General features: G+C 39.6%; 2 protein-coding genes across 2 annotated transcripts in view; one reads left to right on the top strand and one right to left on the bottom strand.

Annotated features, from left to right (window-relative positions):
• The window catches only part of LOC139734432 (dynein axonemal heavy chain 2-like), an 80,045-nt gene extending 67,995 nt beyond the window's left edge, over positions 1-12,050 (bottom strand). Inside the window, exons 1-12 of the mRNA XM_071645218.1 lie at positions 11,909-12,050; positions 11,191-11,345; positions 10,294-10,642; positions 9,518-9,682; positions 8,285-8,523; positions 7,564-7,755; positions 6,484-6,621; positions 5,568-5,675; positions 4,085-4,290; positions 3,150-3,279; positions 1,459-1,641; positions 389-603 (exon numbers count right to left, since the gene is read on the bottom strand). Of these exons, the coding sequence (XP_071501319.1) occupies positions 389-603; positions 1,459-1,641; positions 3,150-3,279; positions 4,085-4,290; positions 5,568-5,675; positions 6,484-6,621; positions 7,564-7,755; positions 8,285-8,523; positions 9,518-9,682; positions 10,294-10,642; positions 11,191-11,334 (2,069 nt within the window). The 5' untranslated portion in view covers positions 11,335-11,345; positions 11,909-12,050. The remainder of the gene's footprint in view (positions 1-388; positions 604-1,458; positions 1,642-3,149; positions 3,280-4,084; positions 4,291-5,567; positions 5,676-6,483; positions 6,622-7,563; positions 7,756-8,284; positions 8,524-9,517; positions 9,683-10,293; positions 10,643-11,190; positions 11,346-11,908) is intronic.
• Positions 12,051-13,457: 1,407 nt separating this feature from the next.
• On the top strand, positions 13,458-24,167 carry LOC139734431 (F-box only protein 36-like). Its single transcript, XM_071645217.1, has 5 exons — positions 13,458-13,559; positions 14,636-14,744; positions 17,169-17,341; positions 18,247-18,378; positions 24,010-24,167. Exons 1-5 carry the CDS (start codon positions 13,458-13,460, stop codon positions 24,088-24,090), a joined length of 597 nt encoding a protein of 198 aa, XP_071501318.1. The 3' UTR covers positions 24,091-24,167.
• The last annotated feature ends 330 nt before the right edge of the window (positions 24,168-24,497 follow it).

Raw genomic sequence — 24,497 nt, 5'->3', positions numbered from 1 at the left:
TTACTCCTGCTGACTCTGCACGATTAAGTGGGGAGAGCTTTGCCATCAGTCCCTGCTACAACGGCAGCAGGAGATGCATCAGTCTTGGAACTCTTCTTAAAAAAAAATAAATCCATGTCCACAAGATGCCAAAAAAAACCCCCAACAACTCCACAGTCAATGACTACATGGATGACAAATTCTGCCACAGGTAGGCTTCTCTCTGAATCATCTACTAATCTGTGTTACATTATAGGTGTATGTAGAAACACATTACCTGCACATAGATTTCATTGATATGCTCGTTAATTGGAAGGCATTCATAAAATCTGAGTGACGAAATTCCATCCCTTGTAAATCGAGAAGAGATACAATTGTAGCCATACACTGTTTCCCAGCCTTGGCTCACCTGTCAAAGTTCACGTCCAACATAGCCATCTTCTCCATGCTTCGACACAAGAGGGGGCTGTCCAACAGCTTGATGGAGTCCTTGTCGACGGTCGCTGCCCACTCGTTGAAAGTCTTGCGGATGAACTCATCCAGGGCGGTGCTGAGCTGGTTGTACTGGGTCCGCGTCTCGGCGCCGCTTCCGATTTGGGGCAGGAAGTACGCTTTGTTCAACACCTGGCGATGTGGATGATACAATATTTCAAAGTACATGCAAACATCCACAAAATGTTTGCCAAATAACTGTTGTAGACTAGGCTCAGAATTTGTACAGAATAGCGTGCACATTTAAACCACTGTTTTAACTACTGCACAACCCTAGTGGACATTTTTTTGTTTTGTGGTCTGCCAAGTAAGATGTTATTACTTCTGTAGACTCAAAATATGAAATAGTATTTCACATAACAAGTAAAAACTCTGCAAGCCTATATTTTCACACTAGTTTTGTTACTTGCAACACATAACGATTTCCACATTGCATAAATTTCCATTTTCACAGTATTTGAATAAAACTATTTATACACTGTAACATTTGGGGGGTTAAACTTAGTTTATGCTGGAAAAAGCTTTGGGAATATACAAGCAATGGTTTAAATTGGTTTACAATTGCACATAACTGTGTAGATGACTAGCATGAGGGACAAAAAAAAATGTTTATCCTACTTTGAAAACATGCAACTTCCATCCTTTTCCCACTTCCATTCTGACCTGCTGATGTGATTCAAATTATCTACACAACAAGATTTTGTGAAGTTGCAAGGAGATTTTACTTTGATTCAAAAACATGTGGTAGATCACTGTAAATGCAAAAATGTTTGCAGTACATTAATTTGTGCGTATTTAGCGCTATTTCTGCCTAGTGCGAATAATATTCTAAAATGCACCAATATATCTTCACAATTTTCTCTGCACCATTTGAATGGGTTGACAATAATTGTGCAGCGCGAATTCAAGAATTGTTGAGTCGCTCAGCGCGAAAGAATTAACAACGCGAAAATATTGATGTTTATAGTACCAGAGTAAATTTCTCACCTCCATGGATCTGTCTATCCTCCGCTTGAGGGACCTGGCCCAGTGAGCCTGGCCGGCGTAGCGGGGCTTCAGGAAGCCCAGGTCAGACACCTTGCGGGTAAACTCTTTCTTGACAGCGTTCAGCTCGTCGTTAAACAGCTGGTAGATCTCCACTGTCTTCTTGTCGATGGTCCTTCGAATCGCCTGTCATCAAAGAGAGTCATAAAACAGATATTCATCTTCCCGAGATCCTTACGACACTTAAGAGAATGGGGGGTGTGGGGGCAGAGACTTCAACCCAAGCAACTCTTAAACTGGAGATTCTCCTCCCTGGACCCCCTAGTGAACTGGAGACTCTGATCGCACAAACATGCACACAATACCACATGTACATTGAGTATTTATATCATATTGAATGACTATGAATGGGATACCAGGGAATATTGCACAAGTTAGGGCCAATATTGCACGAATCGAAGATGAATGCAATATTGACCCTAACGAGTGCAATATTCCCTGGTATTCCATGAATTAATGCCATCCAATATAATTATTATCATCTACAATCAAGTAGAGCAAGCATAAACTGCACAAAAATACCAGGCTTCTACTCGTCTTTGAAGTTGACTCGACGGTCATATCCCAGCGCTGAAAAGGGGAAGCCCCTAAAACTGCGTATGAAGCAAGCAACTACAAAGATGTTTGCGCGCTTGTGAATTGTAACAAAATGACGCGCACTAGTAGCAAGCGTTTGTGCACTCAGCAAGCACTCGCGCAACAGACGAGACAGAATACGGTGTAATCTTGAATGGCCAGTAACAACGGTAGCCTATGGGGAATTAATACATTGGCCTATGCGTTTCGTTCAATATGCTCTGATATTGAACGGTAAAAAAATGAGTGAACAATATGCATCTTTAATGCTCCGCTATTTAAAAACGTCCTATATAGATGATAATACTCACTGTGCATGTGGTATTGTGTGCATGTGCTCACAAGTGCAAAGCATGACAACCTTTGCAGCTCGACTCCAGAGCCCCCTATAGGGCCCTTGAAGTGCTGGGGTTAAAGATACTCTCTGATGCTATTTTAGTCTTATTTTTTAATATATATGACAAAAATAAAGTTGAGTGGGAGAAATTAAAATCTGAAATGGGAGAAAATGCATCTTAACCTGGAGACATAACGCTAGAGTGGGAGAAAGTTGAACTCAAGCAGGAGAGAGGGAGATTTTGCAAAAACAGCCTCAAGGCGGAAAATGTCCCTACAAAAATGGGAGAGTTGGAGTCTTCGGGGGGGGGGGGGGAACAATTGTAACTTTAAGTACACATCATAACTAGAGCCAAATTAAAGCTCAGTTATGGTTACCCACCACAGACAGGAAGAAACATCATATTTCTATTATACTGCCAGACAGAAGATGTCGAATAGCTGGTACCCAAGTGAGAAGAAAAGACCCAAAAGACTATGATGGAAAGACCCAAGTTTTGACAAGTGGATGTCTCTATAATGTCTTGTGTTCTTGTAAACTTAACGTAGCTGAATATGGGCTACCCAGCCATCTTCTCAGATGGAAAATGAACAAACAAATAAATGGAAGACAAAAGTCCTACTCAAGCACTCAAATCTGTGAATACTTTTCTGAAAGTGCCATCTTCAGCAAAGCCTTTTCTGCTCGGGGAGCAATAGATACATGGAGGACTCATCCTTACCTCCCTGGAGGAGAGATGTTGGAATGCATCCAGGAGCTCCACCCCTTGCTCCACTGTCTTCACCGTCTCAAAGGCCGTGGTAATCACATTCTGCATCATCACTTCCAGGTCCTTGATGCCAGCTCGAAACCTGTTGCAATGAGTTTGTCAACCCACAGGTCCAAGACATTGATAACTGCAAAATAAACTACCTAATTTATCATAACAATATGTGGTTTTTTTTTGCAACTGATTGACAAATTGTCCTACATCGACGTAAATAAGCACTGAATTGATCAGTGTTTTGGTAGTAGCCATGATAAAAAATCATGGGCGTACATACTCGAGCAGGATTTGAACCTACGACCTCCTGATCACCGGACAGGCGTCATCTCCACTAGACCACCGAGCTTTCGCCCGACAGCAAGTGTTGGTTGTAATCCTTATAGCATGCAGCAGGTACTGCTTTATTATTCAAATTCATGAAATTCTTCTGCCGAGATGTTTTCATTGCAACTGATTGACAAATTGCCCTATATCGACGTAAATGAAAACATCTTGACGGAATGAATGAATTTGAATAATATCATGTGTTTTTTTTTAATGCAAAATGAGTACTGTAGGTGGAGCTCATGAATTAGTTTATTCTTATTTCATCCACACCCCCAAGATGAATTGAACTAATCATAATTGGTGATCATCAATGACTGACATGTAGTTGAACTAATATGACTTAGAATTCATAATGGTGTTCTTGCAGTCTACTACTGCCACAATCTAGCATGATAAATCTGTCCTCGGCTAATGCAATCAAGTTTCTTGTGCTAAGTTGGAAATCACGCAGCACTTTAGCATTACATGCTACAATTGTAGTATTGATACTTAATCGTGGTCTTTTATGAAGAGAAACAAACTGTAATAAGACAAGAGTGACATATTTGATCTCTTTTGCTCACTTGTTGTAGTCATCATGCCAGGATGTCGCTTTGACGTCCAAGATCGTCTTCTTCACGTTCTTCAGGATCAGGAGGTTCTTGTCGAAGGCCGCCTCGATCTCCAGCAGGCCCCTGGTCACCTCCGGCCCCCGCTGACCGGCAAAAGTGGGCATCGGCGTCTTGTCGCCATCGTCCATTCGGCCAAAGTGGATCTGACACTCGCAGACCTATTGGTTGAAGAAATAGAAAGATGTAAGTTTGATAACACTGGCTTTCCCACTTGATACATTTGCAATATTGAGAGAAAAATAACACAAACACATAACATTATTCATTTCATAAATTATTTCAGTAGAAGAGCTACTTCAGCTGGAATCAATATGCACTTTTCTTGACTTTGATTGTGCACTATGGCAAAAACAAAAACAAAAACAAGAAAACAGTGGCTCTTATTAAAGTAATAATGTATTATAAAATCAGTAAATTAACAATTCACATCCATCAATGAATAGCAGTTTTTCAATTTTGTCTTTGAAGTTCATGATTTATTTTTCAAAAGGATAAGGCTTCAGCTTAAACTATATCGTCCATAATTCTGTTATATAACTAAACTAAAAACATACGACGGTTTGCAAATAAAATCCTTACACCTTTAGAGCAAGAAAACATATGCATGTGTTCACACTGCTGCATCCTTCTGTAACACAGATACTCACTGAAGTGATGAGAAACTTAACTATGAAAATGCTGTTTTTCACAGATTCTTGTTTCAAATGCAACTGAACAATACCAAACACTTTTTCTCAGACTGAGGCAATGGTAAATGTGAAAGGGTGAAAATGATAATGCCGATTGTCACTAGCCTAGAAATCAATTCTCAGGGATATAATACAGTCAAACCTGTCTTAGTGACCACCTGTCTATAGCAGCCACTGAAATATACCCCAATAGAAAAGCCCTGTTATAGATTGTGTGTATAGCAGCCACCTGTCTAACATGACCACCGGCCACCAATTCTGCCTCCCATGGTAGACTTTAACCTGTCTATAGCGGTCACAGACCCATACGGAGCCGCAGCCAAGCTGATAATTGAGCAAGATTTTCCGCTTTGCAGCCGTGCCTGTCATTCATGGCTAGCGTTCAGTTATGGCCATGCACTGCTACATTCACCCGCCATTATTAGAAGTCATAGTAATGCACTTAATAGTACAAAATCTTGCTTGAAGTAGGAGTAAGCATGCTATCTACTGTGCAGCAACTCAATCAATACCGGCATTGTTCAATGCATGAAGCACACGCGTGGACACGTGTACACATATTACATAAATATAAGCCTATACAACAATACATGCATGTAAGCAATGCACACAAAATGTCCGATAATCTGTCTATAGCAGCCACCTGTCTATAACAGCCGCTCTTTTTGTCTCCCTTGGATGGCCGCTATAGACAGGTTTGACTGTTGTCTGAGAAAGGTAAAAGAGTTGGGTAGATGGGAGCTTACCTCCAGGAGGTCCTTGCACCTCTGGACGAAGGCATCCACCTGTGCAAAGATGCTGCTCTGGTCCAGCACCCAGCCATCGCTGGAAAACCTGTGGTGCATCTGGCGAATCTGTATTAGGGGAAGAAACATAATCTATGTAGTTTAATCAAAACATTTGTGTCAGTACGATCCAGGAAGATCATGGAAATATAAATTCCACTGCTGGTAGGTTTCAGATCCGTTTGTACTGTGAAAAATGTGATAAAACCCTCCAGATAATTAAATTATGTTAGGGAAGTTACTTCCTCATATATGTGCATAGAAAAGTGATATGACTCCACAAGCGCAGGGTGTGTCTCTCAATGTAGACTACAGAAGTAAAATCAAAGTATTTGTGTCAGTATTCTGAAGTGAAATACAATTATTTTACATTAAATGTACTGGGCCTGCTGTCAAGGTGCGAGCATCTTTAATAACGAATGATATAGCATTAAAGGAAGAAACAGATAAGCTTGTAATGGTCATCTTTATCATCCACTGTGGTTCCCTGTGATCACAGATGTGTACGGGTAGTAAATAAGGGGAATGGAGACTAAGTGAACAACCATCGTAGTTTTGCTAATCCAGTTTCTATTTCTTTATTTTGTGTTGTCTTTGTACGTCACATATCATAATCTCTAAGCTCTCTCTTCAATACGCTACCCACCGATTAATATGTCCTTCAACTGCAACAACAACAACATCTAATGACTACCTCTGAATACACTTGATCTCAATTTCACTTGTCCAATATCGCTCTAAATATGCAGTACTTCCAAAACATCACTGTCTTCATCTGTACCAATATCTTGCCATTTTGTATATCTGTTGAATTCAGCTAAACCAGCTCATCTTGTGGAGATAAATCCATAAACTCTGAACTGAGTGAGGGACATACCCAAGAGTATTGCTCCTTCCATTGGCGGCAGCACTCAATGCAGTTGTGCAGACTCCTCATAGAAGACTTGACGCAACCGTCAAACAACTTGTCCAGGTTCACGTCCTTGCAGCAGCGCTTGATGATCTCATTGCTAACCTGTACATTCGCAACACAAAGAACGAAACAAATAAACATTACATAGCACACAGAATATAAAATTTGACACATTTTCTTTCACTCTTCATACAGTACATTAAAAATTTTGTGGCATGGTCTTTGAGAACAGCATGACATTAAGATAATCTGATTATCAAATGCCAAACTTAATATTCACACGTAATGTGATAAAGCTAAAAATATCCAGATTTTGAATTGCTTTGTATTAACCCTCATAAAAATGCATATGGTTACAGATGAACGCATGAATACGAAAGTACTTTGCATGGTACTTTGTTGATGACCACACTACCTTAGTGCACTAACAGCTGACAGAACATTTGTTCGCTTCTGCATAAGTTTTGGATCTATGTCTCAACTAATGTCAAACAGTGGGACTGTCTCAGCTGACAGCAGTGGCAACACGATTAAGCATGAGTCTGTGTAATGGAATTTACAACAGCTACATGTAATTTCACAACAATAGTTGTATGTGGACTATTTACACAAAATACACATGGGGAAGGGTAAATTGCATTTGCATCAAGCACTGGCAACATTGCTTCAAGCATTGGCAACAATGCTTACTGTCAGGCTACGTCATTGAGCGCCTTAAAATTATTATGAAGGGGCAACATCAATTCATGAGGTTCACAATTAGATGAATCCACATTTCTGATGATGGAGGAATTCACTTTGTCATCATGTTTCAGAACTTCATTTGACTTAGGGTGGACATGTGCAAAAGCTGTTACAATGTCCAGCACTATCTCCATGCATGAGGTCACAAGAGGCAATACATTTTCATTATGAGAGACTATCTAGTACATATTGTCCTAGAAAAATACCTTTGCAGAATTATTTGCTTTAACGTGTAAATGGTTACTAAAAGGTCACATTTCATAACAAGGGGTTATTTGCAAGGATCGATCCCCCGCTGACCTTTCTGAACAGGCCAGTCAGTCTCTCCCTGCTCTTGTAGTGGTCCGAGTTGACCCAGATCATCCTGATCCTGTTGATGATGCCGGGGAGCAGTCCGGGGATGTCCGCTGGCTTGGCTTTGTTCAGCTCCTCACATTTCTCGGACAGCGTGGAGAGGAACTTGAGATTGCTCTGTGCTTGGGCTGACCCATCCTGCGGGAAAACGGGAAGATGAGCATTCAGAAACATTAGTTCATGCAAGCCATAATACCAGGGGATTTTTTTTTTTTTAAACGAAATTTATAGGAATGAACGTATTCTATAAAGACTGGAGTTTTCTCCAATATTTATACTTTCCATGGTGGAAAAAGGGAAAGTGCAGGAGCATTGTGTCTGTCTTCAGCCACCTAACCAACAAAGAAAGAAAGAATACAGCCAACATTTATAAATAGCTCCCTTAATCTGAATGGAATCAGTTGCTTCAAACACTATATTCATCACTCAGTTTTGTTGTTGTTGTAATTGGTTGTTTTTTGTTCTGTTATGTTTGTTTGTTTGTTGGTTAGTTTGTTCATTTCTAGTTGAGCAACCTTGCCCCTGTGCATGTGCAACATATTGGGAGAAAGGAAAAGCTGACAACAGTGAACATTCAGAGCGGGCGGAGTAAACTAAAACACTGTTCAAATGATGTGCCAAGAAGGACTGTTAGTGTAGGAACATTCAGAAATGAACAAAGAGATACCTGAATGAGTTTGGAGAGCTTCTTGAAAGGCTTGACATAAGAGGACTTGGAGAGCTCCAGGATGCTCTGCACCCGGAGAACTCCGTCCTTCTGGAGCTGTTCGCTGATCCCCGACAGATCCTGGCACCTGCTGCGCCAGAACTGGATCTCCTCCAGCGGTCCGGCATTCTCCGAGGTCTCGATGGCATCCTGTGAGGCCAGGACCTCTTTGATCTGTCTGGTCCAGTGGACCATGGCAGCTGGGCAGACAAAGAATGAGAAACATGTTACAGTTTTCGTCACAGAGAGTGGGGTCTGCTTTTCATCATACAAAATTTAACAAACGCACTATTCTATTTTGAAATAAAGCAAAATTTGCTAGTTCAGGAATGGAAAATGTTTAGGTTTTGCAATAATTGTTGAATTTCCCCTGGAGATGATGACATTAATTTTTTGAAAGTAAGCCAATTTAAAGCATTTCTCACTCAAAGAACTTGGTAAAGTAGTAGAGGGGAAATGACCCTGAACAGAGAGTGTATGAATTGAACAAGAGTCTGTAGATGAAATTTGTAAGATCACAACCGCTGATTTATTATTTTGACAAACATGTCAGAAAAAAAGCAACCACGGGACCCGAACCTGTCATCTGCTACTATCCGGCCAGCAACACTACCGGCAGGCTTTCCCTGATAACCAGGGATAGCCTGGTGTTAGTGTCCCATGGTTCCTCCCCCCCCCCCCCCCAACCTGTTTGTTCAAATCATAGATCAGCAGTTGCAATCTCACAAATTTCATTTGTAAATGGAGACAAATTGAAGAAAATTCACACCTCAACCTTCATCCCTCTTTGTAATAATCTCTTGCTTTCCACTGGTAGATGGTTGAGCCTTTTACTTGTCTGGATCACTGGCAAGTCATTTTAAAGTGTACACAGACACCTATTTCCAGACAAAAACTAAACCCTTTCAGGAACACCATCTTTAATAATGCTGTTGACAACATGCCCACAAGGATTGCTCATAGTTAGAACAGATGTAATCAAGTATGGATATACAATGGAAAAAACGAAGAAAATCTCTTTCCAGTAGCAGTTTGCACGCGAGTTCATTATTCACACTTTATTTCTATAGTAGAGAGTGTATCCTTTTCCACACTTGGCAGATAACAAGCATACTCTCTTCAACTGGATGCATGCCACTAAAAGGTATTATTTGATAAGCATTGCAGAGTAAAAATCGTCTGGACTCGACCTACTTTCAAGACGTTGGACCAGCTCCTTGTCCTTGGCAGCTTTTTCTGCAGGAATGTTGAGGCCCTCATTGGGGATGTAGAGGACAGTGTGGCCCTGGATCTTATAGTGAGTGTCTGTCAGACTGGCCATAAACCTGTGAAGCTGGGCCGAGAAGTCATTCTTGATGCCTGGTTGGAAGGGGGAAAGTTAATGCTAAGGAAACAAAGTTCTTGGTATCCACAGAGATGATCTTCAAAGATCTGGTACATTTTTTGAATATCCAGTAATCATTTATCATCATCATTTTCATTTCTTGAATAAATCAGAAATCAAGAGATGTTGGTTGCTTTCAATGAAGATAAAAGCTCTGGTATCAAATACTTATTTATTGACTGCCATCATACTACAACCCATAATTGAAATGAAGACCAAATGCTTAGACAGTCATACTAGTGTTCGGCAAATGCAAACACCAAGTTAATATAATTGTTGTTGTTTTTTTTTTCCAATGACTATACCATGGACGCTTTTAATGTATACAACAAAGGTATAGCATAAAAACAAATGGTAGACAGATTCTTTAAACCATATAAAAATGTAAAATTTGACAGGAAAGTACTTCAGAAAATTGCACTCTGACACCTTTCTCAAGAAGCAAATAATTGTAAATTGATACAGACTACAGGTTCATGGTTCTAGGTTTTCATCTGTGAATACATCAAATTCCTATGAGATTTAATAGTTGATTTGATTGATCAAGCTTCTGGAAATAATAAGTGGACAAAATGTGAAAGGATACTGTCGGGCCAGGTGGTATTGTCGAAGAAGAGCGGGGCGAAAATGCTGTGCATGATGCGTAGCAGGCTCTCCACGTGGCCGCTGCGCACGGTTCCGTACTGCACCACCTTCTCCACGTTGGATGCGGTCACCCTCACCCCAGGCCGGCGGATGAAGTAACACAGCTCCTCCACCGCCTGCGGGGGGATGGTGTTGCAGACAACCAGACCCATCTGGGGGTCGATGAACACGGTGAGGAGCCGCTCTAGGGAGGAGGGGTCAAAGAAGGCCTCTATGGTGGAGAGGTGGGCATCAGTCCAGAGTTCAGGCTTCAAGGTGGACAGTACCACTCTCTGCTTAACAAACTCAACCTGTATGAGAACATACAAATCAACACATTGAAACAGAACAAATAATATACAGCAAAAGTGGATATTTTCATGTGAGTAATATTTCATGGTCGGCCAGGCAAGATGAGTTTTGCATGTTTTTAATTCTGCAGAATCAAGACTTGAAGTACTGAAACATACAGCAAGCAAAAATATTCATTTGCTTTTATTTTCCTGATGCTTTCTGGTTGAACGAAATGTGTGAAAATTTGAACACTGTGCAAATTTCCATATTACAGTACACAAATGAAAAGTCTCTATATAAAACAGACAAAACATTGATATTAAACTTTGATCAGACTTCATTACAGAAGAGAAAAGCGTGATAAGTGTAAGGTCAACAATGATGATACAGGTGTATATATTTAATACACGAACAACATATTTGAGAGAAAGAAGAAAACAGCATACCAAACTATTACAATGCCACATTGTTGATTTTGTTACTATAGCAATGCTGAGACAATTTTCTGGTCATTTGCTTCGCCATGATCAGTCATTTGTAGCAAGAGAAATTATTTGAGGCTTACATAATCTATATGTATGGGGGTTGGCTCGTCTAAGCCCTGCGTAGGCGAGCCACTTTCCAGCCCCAGGTCTCCGTTCAGCATGTCTCCATTCATGAGGAGTTCCCCGTTGGTCTGCTGCGAGTCTGTGGCCGGGGTTCCTGTCATTCGTCCCGCTCCTGCTCAGAAACAAACAAACTCAGTTCAATGTCAAGGTCCCTTACATACTAGAGTAGCTTGCAACAGCTGCATCTTTTAGTTATCCCAGTTTCTGCATTTGTGGCTTGTAAACCTCATTAATGACAGAGGATCGTTTTGGACCTTGTTATTTTCTTCTTTATTTGAAGGGACACAGTTCTTTTGTGATCCATGTTTGAACTGCTTTGCCTATAGAATTATATCAGTTAATACTCATTAAATTAAAGTATCCTGTCCTGTAATGTGGTCTCTGTAGTTAAATCAGAAGGAAATTACCAATTACTGACAATATGCATACGTGCATATAAGAATTCTTTGAATTTCTAGCTTATCAAAAAAAAAGTGTTTTTTTTATGTTGACTATAATGATTTTATTGAACAAGGTCGAAAAACAATACGCAAGAATGTATTCATTGCCTGAAGCAGCACAATAGCACATCTCACAGTCTGTAGTAAACAGAAGTGTAATACATATCACGTTTATAAAAAGTCACTATTGAGCAAAAGATCTGAATTGATCTTTGTTAGGTTTAAAGATTCTCACTTGAGGTGAGTGCACTCCTGGCCTCTGCGTCCGGCCCTTTGACGGCAGGTGGCGACTCTGCATTGTGGCCATTTGTCAGTCCATTCTGCAATGGTGTGTGTGGTGTCTCCTCTATACCTGGAATCTCACCATTAGTGAGAGGTTCGCCATTTGTGGCTGCTTCCACGGGTTCTGACATGTTTATCTTTGGCCCTTCTCTGTCTATACAACAGTCTTTGATCTCTGTATTATATGGGGAAAAACACAATTGTTAGTTTTAAATTAAAAGTAAATCATCTTCTTCATGAAGAAACATACCATACTGCACTGCCACTGGGTGTTAGATAAAACAGGTTGCAACTCAGATTTTTCTGTAAAGAGATTTCTCTATCAAGATGAGAATAGACTTTACAGGATGTTCTCATGCACTCTTGCAGTAATTGAAGACAGTCTTATAATATTAATAGACTCTTTACGTTCATGATGTTGAATTAGGGTCTACTTCAATAAAGTGGTTTACAAATACAACAATTAGGGACACTAGAAGTAAGTCTTCATGTGATTAGAAATTTATCTTCTCTGTAAACACGTAAAGTCTGCATGTATTTTGTTCCAGTATTTTTCTTCAGGCCTACTTACTTTAACAGTTTGACAGAGACTTTTGTCTCTACTTAGAACAGAGGTTCTAAAGCAAGCTGCTCTTAATTCCACCAATTGCTAATTTGGCAATTAATCAGCAATAACTCGTTCACGGCATCTTTTGTGTACCTATATTTGTTTGGACTTTCTTTGTAAGGCTCTGGAAGAGACTACCATGCCAAGACCAAATCGTATATTCCTGTACCTTGCTATTATAGAAGGCATATAGAATGTATGACAGACTTCCCGCAATTACTTATATCCTGCTTTACATCATTAGGAATTCAACAACTGCAGTAATTTAATCTTGGGTTGCGCTGCATTGATTGCCACTGCACTACCACACCACTGCTGCCGTGCTGGCACTGGCCAGTCCGTGGAGCGATTTTGACAGACCTCATCAGCTTATCCAGCGACAATTTGTTAGACTTTATACTTTCACGTTTTGTACATACAGAAAGTAGATGTTTAAAGACCATACCTCAGTCTTCTTACCTAAATTATTCTTGACAGGACATTTTGTTTAATTTGTCGGAAAGTTAGATCTACTCAGCGTAACGTAGTCGGGCTTCTTCCGTTCTTGATGTGAACCGTATCCCAATCCATTTAACGTACGAATACGAGGTACGCAATCGTATCAGCTTGGAATCACCCTGACAACAGTTATGGTAAAAATTGGCAACATACAGGACTTATCTACAGATTCTCAACGGTAAGATAAAATTTACGCATGAAAATTTTAAAATAAAGATAAAATTTAATTTATATACGATTAAAAATAAAGTGTTAAAATTTCAAAATGACAAATATGAAAGATATGCAAAATTATTGCCTAATAAATACAAATAAACTTACAGATGCGTTTGAAAGATTGGTGCACAAACCCATCTCTCGAAAGGCGCCACATTCGGAAGAAACAGACTGGTGGAAAATGGCGTCTCTTCTTCCAAAAGACGGTGTCTTGCTGGATATCACTGGTCAAGCACCTTCCCCGTCCAAGGATTTCCATCAATTTGTCGTCACAACCAAACACGTATGTTTAATAATGTTGCTCAAATTCTTGTGTTTGAAAAGACATAAAGTTTAACGAGATTTAGGACGCTATCGAGAGTACAGGCTTCCGTAAAGATGTTATTGTTATAATAGTCCCAGATGTTGAATTTGGCGCTGTCTAGAGTTGAGGCCATGCCATGCCCATTTACATTATTACCCATTTGGCATTAACACAGTCATTAACATGAACACGGATCTTTCTGTAGACGTTCTACAGGTACAGTGTACATAATGTAGTCTATTGTAATATCCACTCCATTCACTAATGTAAATTTGAACCAATTGCTTGGTTATTGGCAGCATGCAGCATCGATCAAATATCAACGTCAACTTTCCATGTTGTCGCGTCGCTCAAAACCACAGAAAAAAAAAGTAAAAACAACTCTTCCTTTGCTAGATATAGTGATCACGTGATTCAGTTTTGAAGCTTGAAAGGGAAAAGGAGCAAAACTTGAGATGAATTGTAATTTGTATCTAGCCAACTCTCCACAAGCAAGCCAACATGCAGCTTGTACTGTTGTTGTAGATCTACAATAAATCTAACTTACAAATGTAGAATCTAACATAGAGTCTAGACAACAGTAGTCAATACACATGTAGGCCTAGATCGAGATCTAGAACCTCTAGAACTTCTAGTAGACTTTACATTTAATAATCAAATATAGAGTTCTAACTACTGTAAAAGTGGAAATTTTCGCGGTGTTCAAATTTTCGCGCATTTCGCGCATTTCGCGCATTTCGCGCAACCAGAAACTAGCGCGAAAATAAAAGCACGCGAATATTTTTGCTTGCCATATGTGCTTGTGCGTGATGTCTTGATTTCGCGGAATTAAAAACACGCGAAACTCTTCCGACCCGGCCAAGCGCGAAAAATTAGTCACGCGAAAATATCCATTTTTACAGTATTACGGATTAGTGAGAAAATGTTTCTCATTTAGTATTGTAGTCATATCATTTTTTTTTCTTAATGAGGGGTTCTCACTATATCTTTTGTCCAGATTGAGGGTCAAATGTAACAATTTCCTGTGCTTACCTTTATTGTTGTTTACTTTCTAGACTATCTGGAGAACATGGCGCATCACATTGAGGAATGATGCCAAGCGACTGAATCCGTCAGAGAGCACAGACCCTCTGGAGGACTTTCAGTATGACGACAGACTACAGTGTGAGTGGTTGAAATTGAAAGATGTTGACAATTTCTCCATCGTTATGCATCACTGTTCTCTTGCCCTATCCATATTCAATCTCATAATACAAGTGTACTTGAAATTCAGGGTAGACGGTCATTCTGACAAGAATTCTACAGATGTAGCCAGTGTACTTTTTAAGCAGAGATCAGTGAATGTAATTTCTGAAGTGCCCATTTAGTGAACCAAAAGGGCATTAACTCTTTACAAGGTCAATAGTATCTGTGCCCTCTCATTGTTTTCTTTTTTTTTTGTGAGGTTTGTTTTGATTCATGTGCAGACTAAGATGATATTCCATGTACAGGACATACCCACGTGCATTATTTCATTGCACTTTTATATTCATGCAAATTTGGTGACTGACTGATAACAAAAATTTACAATCATTGACTCTCATGGCACACAAGTGTTGTACATGTATTCTATCTGCAATGTTGGAAATTGCTTACTGCTCTCTTGAAGAGTGATGATTTGTCTTACTTATTCCATCAATGTGATTCTCGATCACAAGTTCAACCACATGCAGAATTGTAACTAAACAATGTCAGTTGCAATTCGCCATGATATACTTGCAAAATACTGGGTATACAAGCAGTATGCTTATGATAACAATATCTACATATTTGTAGGCTTTGGAGAGTATGAGATGCTGTGTATTGCAGTTGTGTTCTCATGGTCAAACTTCACATTATTCATTATTATACCCCCGCCAAACGAAGTTTGAAGGGGGTATATAGGAATCAGCGGACGGTCGGGCGGTCGGGCGGTCGGTCGGGCGGTCGGTCGGGCGGTCGGTCGGGCGGTCGGTCGGGCGGTCGGTCGGGCGGTCGGGCGGTCGGTCCGTTGCAAATCTTGCGTCGCGAACTACTTCCTCAGTTTTCAACCGATTCCCATAAAACTTGGCACAGATGTGTGCCTTGGGTTGTAGATGTGCAAGACGTATTTTTTGACAGTACCCAAAAGTACGTTGCCATGGTAACGGCATATTATGGGCAAAAATGGGTACAAATCTTGCGTCGCGAACTCCTCCCACAGTTTTTGATCAATTTTTATGAAATTAGGTACAGATGTTCATCTGAATATGTTAATGTGCAAGACACATATTTCCGCAGTGGCAAAAAGTGCGTTGCCATGGTAACGGCATGTTATTGGTAAAATATAGGGCAAAATGCTTCATGGCAAAACTGCTTCATCAGTGTTCTTCCAATTCTCATGGAATTCATATTGAATGTTTGTCTTAGGATATAGGTCAGCATGACACATTTCTTGACAGTGACAAAAAGTATGTTGCCATGGTAACAGCTCACATATTATGAGCCAAAATGATGGAAAATTTTGTGTTGCAAACTACTTCCTCAGTTTTTGCCCAATTTCCATGAAACTTGGTACAGATGTGTGCCTTTGGTTGTAGATGTGCAAGACGCATTTTTTGACAGTACCCGAAAGTACGTTGCCATGGTAACGGCATATTAATGGCAGAAGATCAAGGAAAGATCTTGCGGATTTAACTACTTCCTCAGTTTTTTGACCAAAGCTTATGAAATGTGGCACACACCTTGATCTTGGTGGGAAGATGTGGAAGACATATTTTTCGGACGTGTCGGAAGCTGCGTTGCCATGGTAACGGCATATAAATGGCAGAAGATCAAGGAAAGATCTTGCGGATTGAACTACTTCCTCTGTATTCGACTGAAGCTCATGAAATGTGGCACACACATTCGTCTTGGTGGGAAGATGTGCAAGACATATTTTTTGGACATGTCGAAAGCTGCGTTGCCATGGTAACGGCATATTAATGGTGGAAGATCAAGGAAAGATCTTGTGGATTGAACTACTTCCTCAGTTTTTGACAAAAGCTTGTGAAATGTGGCACACACAATAGTCTTTGTGGGAAGATGTGCAAGACATATTTTTCGGACGTGTCGGAAGCTGCGTTGCCATGGTAACGGCATTTAAATGGCAGAAGATCAAGGAAAGATCATTCCTTGGGTAAGACTGTCGTCACGGGGCGGGGGTATTAATCACCTTAAGTGATATTTCTAGTGTTTCCATTGACACAAACTGGAGCGCACTGCACATGATTGATGTACAACCGTACCCTGTACCCTCATCAATTACTGGTGTGCAATCATTACAAAAATGACATCACAGTTGTATGTATTTGTTGTTGTTGTTTTTTTTCATGTGAATAAATTTTTCTTATACAAAAGAACATATGTTTGGTATTTGATGATATAAGTTCAAGGCCAAATGTAATGCTCTAATTAATGCTATGAACTGATATTATTCTTAACATTTGGAAGCAAAGAATTTGTATGCTTGCTATCATTATGGAACAGAAAAGAAAACAAAAATCCCTCTTCTTTGATACTATTGACTTGATACATTTTACATGGCTACAGTTGAAGTGGGCAGAGTGTTTGGAACCCGTGTGAAGGACTATGCCGTCATGCTCTCCCAGGGATTGGTGGATTACATCATGAGGATGCCCAAGCCGCTGCTCCTCTACATGTGCTCCTTCCTAGACCTCGAGGATGTATCCAGACTGTCGGGAACATGCAAGTTGTTTTACGAGGTGAGAGCCACTCGTGGAAATGGGACCATTTTCAGGGTTTGACATTAGCAGTGGCTGAGTGGCACAGGGCAATTAAAAATTGATTGTGGGCTGCAACATTTTCAAAAAGGTTATCTTTTGGTGGCCTGATTGGACTACTAATAAGATTCAAGTGGAACATTATATTTCTTTTTATTCTGTTTTATTCTGGCCAATTCATTGTATATATATATATATATATATATATATATATATATCTTCTTTTTTTTTTGGGGGGGGGGGGGGGGGCACCAAAATTTCAATCCTAGATATTAGTGGCATGATAGGGCTACTGGAGGGAAAAAAATAGTGTAGAGCCCTGATTGTTTATCAAAGAGAATCACTGTTAAAAATCAGACCAAGTTCTCCTTAAACTTGAAAACAGTTTTTAGTATTTGCCTGAGTGTTTAGGATGATTACATTAGTCTGACTATATACAAAAATTGATTTTCTAAATTGTATTTAAAATTTTGAAGGAGCAATTTAAACTCAGCAGATAGGAAATTAATGTGAAAGGCAGGAATTGCTTTGCACAATTAGTGTTATTATTGATAACAATGATATTATTGTCATTGTTGTTACATATAAGTGGGACTGTGAGAGGTCCAGTATGTGCATGTACAAGTACTTTAAAAATTTTAAAAGGATTTGTGCAAGAAAGTTAAGCTAAAGTATTTGACCTAAACATACTTTTAACTGTATTCTGCATAACAGAGAAACCAATGGCTTTTGTTGACCATTGAACACGGGCCATCTCTATTGGGGTTGGAGGTGTGTAGACCAATGTGCGATTCTTCAAGGCAGTCACTGACAGATTTTACCGACAAATAGGTCACTCATGAAAAAAAAAAAACCAGGAACAAATTTTTGTTTGTCTTTTTGTAAAGATTTGTAATGCAGAGGCATTGTGGGAGCAGATCTACGAGCGGCACTGTGATACTGTGACGGAGGAGATGAAGTCACTGGCAGAGGAGCTGGGATGGAAACAGATGTTCTTCACCAACAAGCTGCAACTTCAGGTTAGTCTCTTTCAAGACAAACTTCATTGTTCATGGTGACTCTGATGAACAGAGTAATTTGAAACAAAAAGAATAGTACTTAGGCATTTCTCAGATCAGACCTGGTAATAAGAGGGTTGTTGATGTATGAAAATTCGATGAGGCAGATGATGTCATCCACTCACAATCTCCCATTATGTTTTTTTTTTATATTTGATATTTGATATATTATTAGAAAAATCATTGTTGGTGTAATTGGATCAATAATTTAGTTTTTTGTTATCTCTGTTCTGTACGTATTTAATGCCAAGAATATAACTGCCACTTTTTAGTGTAATTTCATGAACACACAGAAAAAGTTAATTTTGTGAATATGTAGGGCTGCACACCAACCTTTCTACTGGTCCGGCCTGTCCCTTGGGACCAGTAGATACCCAGTTTTTCCTTATTTACTGGTCTTGCCTAAATTTTACTGGTCCTGTTCTTTTCTTTTTTTTTTTCTTTTTTTTTTTGACTGGACTTGACAGTGTTTTTTTTTTTTTTTTTTTTTTTAAATTTGTGTTTTTAATAGTCATGTCAGACCAGTAGATATGGCAATTCCTGAAAGTTACTGGCCCAATAGTGATTTTTACTGGGCTGGGACCATTGGACCGGCGTGGGCAGGTCAATAGGAGACTAATGTGGTACTGGCATCATCACACTAACTTTGTGTAAGTGATTATGACAACATCACTGTTTTTGGCTGCTTATCTGTGAGAGAAACCAAAACCCAAATATAAATGTGGCTTTAGTGAAAACAGCAATATTATTAAATCTGTGAAAGTTTTAGGAAAATCAGACAATTGGTTCAAAAGTTATGAATTTTTGAATTTTCAGTGCAGTCCATGATGCCATTATGGAAACAATATAAAGAAAAAAAAAAGAGTTCCACAAAATTTCATTTTCATGAAAAGTACATATTCCATTGACCTGTTAGTGACATATATATCAAGTGTAATATCATTCCCCCTTGCCTACCGAAAGAGTATTTAAGTCATCTGCTCTTTCATTGTGCTAGAAAAGTGAGAATATGTTGAATTTTCTATATATTTTCTGTCCATTGTATATTGTCCATAACAATGTCATGAAATGTAGCGAGCAGTCGATCCAGTGATGATGCCACCAAAATTCTTAAAAAGAAAATCATAACTTTTGAATTGATAGTCAGATTTTCTTCAAACTCACACTGATGTGTTCTACTGATAAGCCCCCCCCCCCCCCATTTTATCAATTCATCAGACACCGCTAACAGGCCACAAAACTTACTCCTAGCTGCTCTTTGGCCTAATTTGTACATTCAAGAATGGTTGATTGTCCTAAGTTCTTTTTGACAGATTTTAACCCTAAAAGGGCCAGGGTAGGGGGGTGGGGAGCCTTGGTGTTTGGTGCAATATTTCTACAAAGCAAGAAGACCTCGCTGCAACGCTTCCTAGTAGACTTTTTTCTTTCAAGTCTCGCGCAACTTTTTAGACCAAATTTGCAATGTCCGCCTCACCACCAACCCATTAATTCCTCCCACAAGTCTTTATTGTTACATTGCTGCACCACAAAAAAAACAAAGGGCAAGATATTCTTTCGAAGTCCCTTTGAAGATGTAGGATAATCAAGCAAAAAAACAGTAAAAATCACTGTTGGACAGGTAACTTTTTCAGGAATAGACCAGTAAAAAATTGAAAAAAACTTGGCATCTGGTTCTGTTGGGTGAAATTTTCATGAAATTTGTTTGATGCTGTTTCATGTGTTTCTGTTTTTACCTAAAAAAATATACAACTTCAACGAGACAGGTGTGGAGTTCATATGGAGTTCACATGCTTTCACTTCTACAGTTCTCACCTCCATTGGAATGCTAGTGTTCATGTAGAGTGCACTGTTCATATTTTTCCAGCAGTCGGCATGTTTGGCATTGTCTTTGCGTATTGACCTGCAGTGAATTGTAATGACTGATTCCGTCGTTCCCCAAGCTTCTGGCATTTACTCCCAATGTTTTTGTATACGTGTGTGTGTGTGTGTGTGTGTCTACATACCAGCTGAGAAATCTTTTGCTGGTGTCAACTATTGTTTCTTACACCACATACAGTGACTCCAACTCTCCCGTTTTTGATGGGAGATCTCCCGCCGAAAACCCATTTTTGCAAATCTCCCGCTCTCCCGCTTGAGATTTAATTTCTCCCGCCCTGGCTCAGTGTCTCCCGTTGGGAAGGATATCTTACTTATTGCTATCGTATGTTGAAAAAAATAAGCCTTAGATAGCACCGGAGAGCATCTAGAACCCTAGGAACTTGGAGTCTCCTGTTTGTTAGGGGTTTCAGGCGGGAGAATCTCCAGATCAGAAGGTGCTTTTGGTTGGAGTCTCTGCACATACAATACATGTAAGGCTTAATTCAAATACCACTGGTGCAGGAAGATTAGCGCCATGGCACTGACCACCAACTCAGTGAGTATGTGATGGGTTAATATACTGCATGTTTGATGATACATGCTATCTGCATTCATATTCGGCATGTACTGTTATTTGTATACTCATACAATAGCCTACATAATGCAGGATCCCCCCCCCCCCCCCCCACACACACAGATATCATATAGCTATATGTAGATGGTTGTGATTCAGAACAAAGAGATACAACTGTAATACATGTAGGAAAGACCCTTTTGAAAAGCTCATGAGGTACAGCATCTGTACATGCATCATAGGTGTCACTTATTAAAAATGTATGCCTGACCTTAAAGAAGATATCACTTCTCATCACGTCTGTGGAATAATGCATTGTACTTTGGAATTAAAATGCTTCAGAATTGTCATTCAACAGAAACACTCAAATACAAAATAGTGTATGACAAAATTGCATGCAATGTTCAATGCTGTCATGCTAACTCTCCCCCCATATCAAATACATGTACCTAGGCCCCGTTTCATAAAACTTGTTATCATAGTGACAACTGCCATGTTTCTGTGACAAAGTCGCTCTCAGCCAATCAGATGCAAGGATTTCAGTAGCTTGTCACAACAATAACAACTTGTCACTGATAACAAGTTTTATGACACTGGGGCCTAGTATGCATTTTTCATTCAAGTTGTACCTCATTGTAATAAATGTAAAATACATCCTTGTCGACCTTATAAAAAGTGAAAAATTGGAATTTTTACATCCTTTTTTTTTGTGTGTGTGTGTCTCATTTATTGCAAAGATCACAGTTTGGTAAGATTAAGTGCTTGAATAGACCCTCATACTCCACAGCCTCTCTTTAGCTTAGTACACACATTTTTCCCGAGTGTGCACTTTCTTTCCAATATTCAGATAGGTTAGGACTGTATAATATTGCATTGATTCATATATCATTTTAAGGCTTAGAATCTTCTCTTTCAGAGTCTGCCCTGAACTAAAACTCCATGTATGGCAACTTTTTGTTGGTTTTGTGATGCAGGGTCAAATATAGAAACTAGAAAAGCACTCTGAGAGCGCAGACCTCCGCCAAGCATGCAAATCATTTTCACCATTGATCTTGTTCTTCCATAGAGATATCAGTGATTTCCACCCATATAGCATTGTGTGCTGAAAGTTGCCAGATTTCCCAATATAGAAGCCTTTGTTACGTCATAAACACTCAGCTGCATGGCGCACCTCACCCCAGCAGAAACTAGAGCACACACTTTAGTGCGCGCAGGCAAACCTCAAATGCACGCAGGCAAACCTCAAATGCGCGCAGGCAAACCTCAAATGCACGCAGGCAAACCTCAAATGCGCGCAGGCAAACCTCAAATACGCGCAGCCTGAACTCCCAAGTTCATTGACCCTACCTGCCAAAATGTCAAAAATCCTTCATAAATTCCCCCCAAATTCTCGTATCACTACCAAAAGTTAATCGTTTGGTACTTGTGTCATTCTCGACCTTTCCTGCAAGTTTCATCCCAATCCGTTAACTACTTTTTGAGTTATTTTGCACACAGACAAACTAACTAACAAACCAACTGTAACGAAAACATAACCTCCTCCCTTTGGCGGAGGTAATGAAGGAAGTGGAAGAAAAGCTGTGAACTTTGGACAGTGAGAGGGTTCTGTTAGAAATAAGAGCAAAGTTGAGCATGCTATCTCACAAGATACTGTTCCTTACAACCTTTGATCATTCTTAAAGGAGACCTCCAGATGATTTGCAGACTTTTACATTTAAACAAGCATAAATCAGTTATACGAGTACAGAGCTTCAGAATTTATAGTGATTTGGATGAGGAGTGACTTCAAAATTTATGACTGGTTTCAAAATTTATAACAAATTGCAAGGAAAAAGGATGATGACATGGCAACCTCATTATAAGAATGCATGAGTTGGGGCTCAAGGAAGCAGAAGAAAAGAAGAAGGCATGCATAGATTATACACAGGTGAACTTGTCAGGCAAGTGGTATTGTAATGGAATTACACTGCTTCATTTCTGAACTATGCAAGGCTCCTATGGACATCGATCATCAACACTGTTCAGTGTACGTTGTTTAAGATTTTTCAGAGTATTGGTTTCTCTGCTCAAGGACCACAATAAATTCCGCAAATCTATACATGGAGTTGTCGATTTATGTACTACATGATGTGAAATTTTGAAAATCGTCTGGAATGTCCCTTTAAAGACAAATTTCCGGTAAGAGCATGTAAGCTCAAGTTTTGTAACCATAGCAACTTCCCCCATAAAGTAGTTGCATTTCCCTTACTCCCCCTCATTTTGGCTCGTAAAAAAATCTTAAAGACGTTTCACTGCCGGTGATTCACGAGTGATTCGCCCATGGAAAGACATTGTGAAAGGGAATGATGACTGAAGATAGTGAAGTGACAATGGTCGACATGGTCAATATCTCTCACATGATCAGTCAATATTCCAGAGGTAAATACTGTCTCCTGTCATTACACCACCACAGTTACTTCCCCAGTGAAGTTAATTGAGTGTGAAAGGTGCCCATATTTCTGTTCCTTTCACCTCATAAACTTTAAATGGCGCTTGATTGTCTGTGAGTATTGAAGAACCACTATGAACTTTTAACATGCTCATGATAATACATAAATTGCACTATCATCACCAAAATACACTACTCCTTTTCCTTTGTTACATTACAAGTCATGTGGAATATTGTAACTATTATACTTGGTTTTGGCACTGGAAAATGACAGTTCCTCTGTTGATCATGTATAACAGCAGCCTAGGCATTGCTTTAAGTTTGCATACAACACCAACATATTCAAATTAATGAATACTTGCATCAAGCTGTGTTTATTGCAACTCATTGACATATTGCCCTTCATCCAAGTAGGGCCTAAATAAGCAGCAATCATACAGTGTTTTATTCCTAACTTTTACATACTTGTTATTCTTTAAAAACTTTTATCACAGCTTCTCAAAAAAAGAAAAGAAAAGAATAATCAGTGTCTAGTGACATCAATGAAGGGCAATTTGTTAATCATTTGCAATCAAATAACTACAAAAGTAGACACAAAAATTCAATTTAAGTTCAATAACACCATCAACAAATTGACATTGTATTGAAGTGATGCTGCAGTCACGTAACTGACATGCAAGACAGGTCAAAGTTCATATTAGGTACACTTTATCTCTGTTTTCCGCGACCCCAGGTCAAACTGAGACGTCACCAGCAGAGAATCACCTCACCAGACAGCGGGACGAGAGCATTCCTGACGGAGGATGAGAAATGATACGAAACATCCAGTTGCCATGTCAGCCGCAGCGCACAGGGGGATGATGCGCAGAGACCTGTGTGTTCTGAGCTGAAATTGAGAGACGTTTGCCATCGACGCTGTGTGTGTTTTCTTGAAGACCATTATGCCATCCAGTGTGGAAGGATGTCATTTGCAGACCATTGCAGACACTTCATGGAAAGTTTGACTGAGAGATTTTTGTAAGATCCAGTATTTGTGATTGTCGTACAGCTGAGAATTTGTGAAGATGTCATTCACCCTCTTTCCAAATCCAGAGTTTCTATTTTGGACATCCACTTGAATGGATTTTCTTTTTTCATAAACGTGTCTATCTTTTGAGTAGATAACATTTTTCATACTGTAGAGAATTCTCTGATACAGCCTACAGTGGTCACACACAAAAA

The sequence above is a fragment of the Diadema antillarum genome, unplaced genomic scaffold, assembly GCF_040938485.1.
Source record: "Diadema antillarum isolate AM-2024a unplaced genomic scaffold, OU_Dant_1.0 seq00000526_RagTag, whole genome shotgun sequence".
Taxonomy (NCBI): Eukaryota; Metazoa; Echinodermata; class Echinoidea; order Diadematoida; family Diadematidae; genus Diadema; species Diadema antillarum.
This window is presented reverse-complemented; position numbering and strand designations above follow the sequence as displayed.

Excerpts from the sequence above, each read along its gene's own strand:
- LOC139734431 (XM_071645217.1), top strand. The coding sequence starts at position 13,458 with ATGGCGTCTCTTCTTCCAAAAGACGGTGTCTTGCTGGATATCACTGGT. Across the intron at positions 14,745-17,168 it reads GTATGACGACAGACTACAGT|TTGAAGTGGGCAGAGTGTTT; the intron begins GTGAGTGGTTGA and ends ACATGGCTACAG. Across the intron at positions 17,342-18,246 it reads CATGCAAGTTGTTTTACGAG|ATTTGTAATGCAGAGGCATT; the intron begins GTGAGAGCCACT and ends CTTTTTGTAAAG.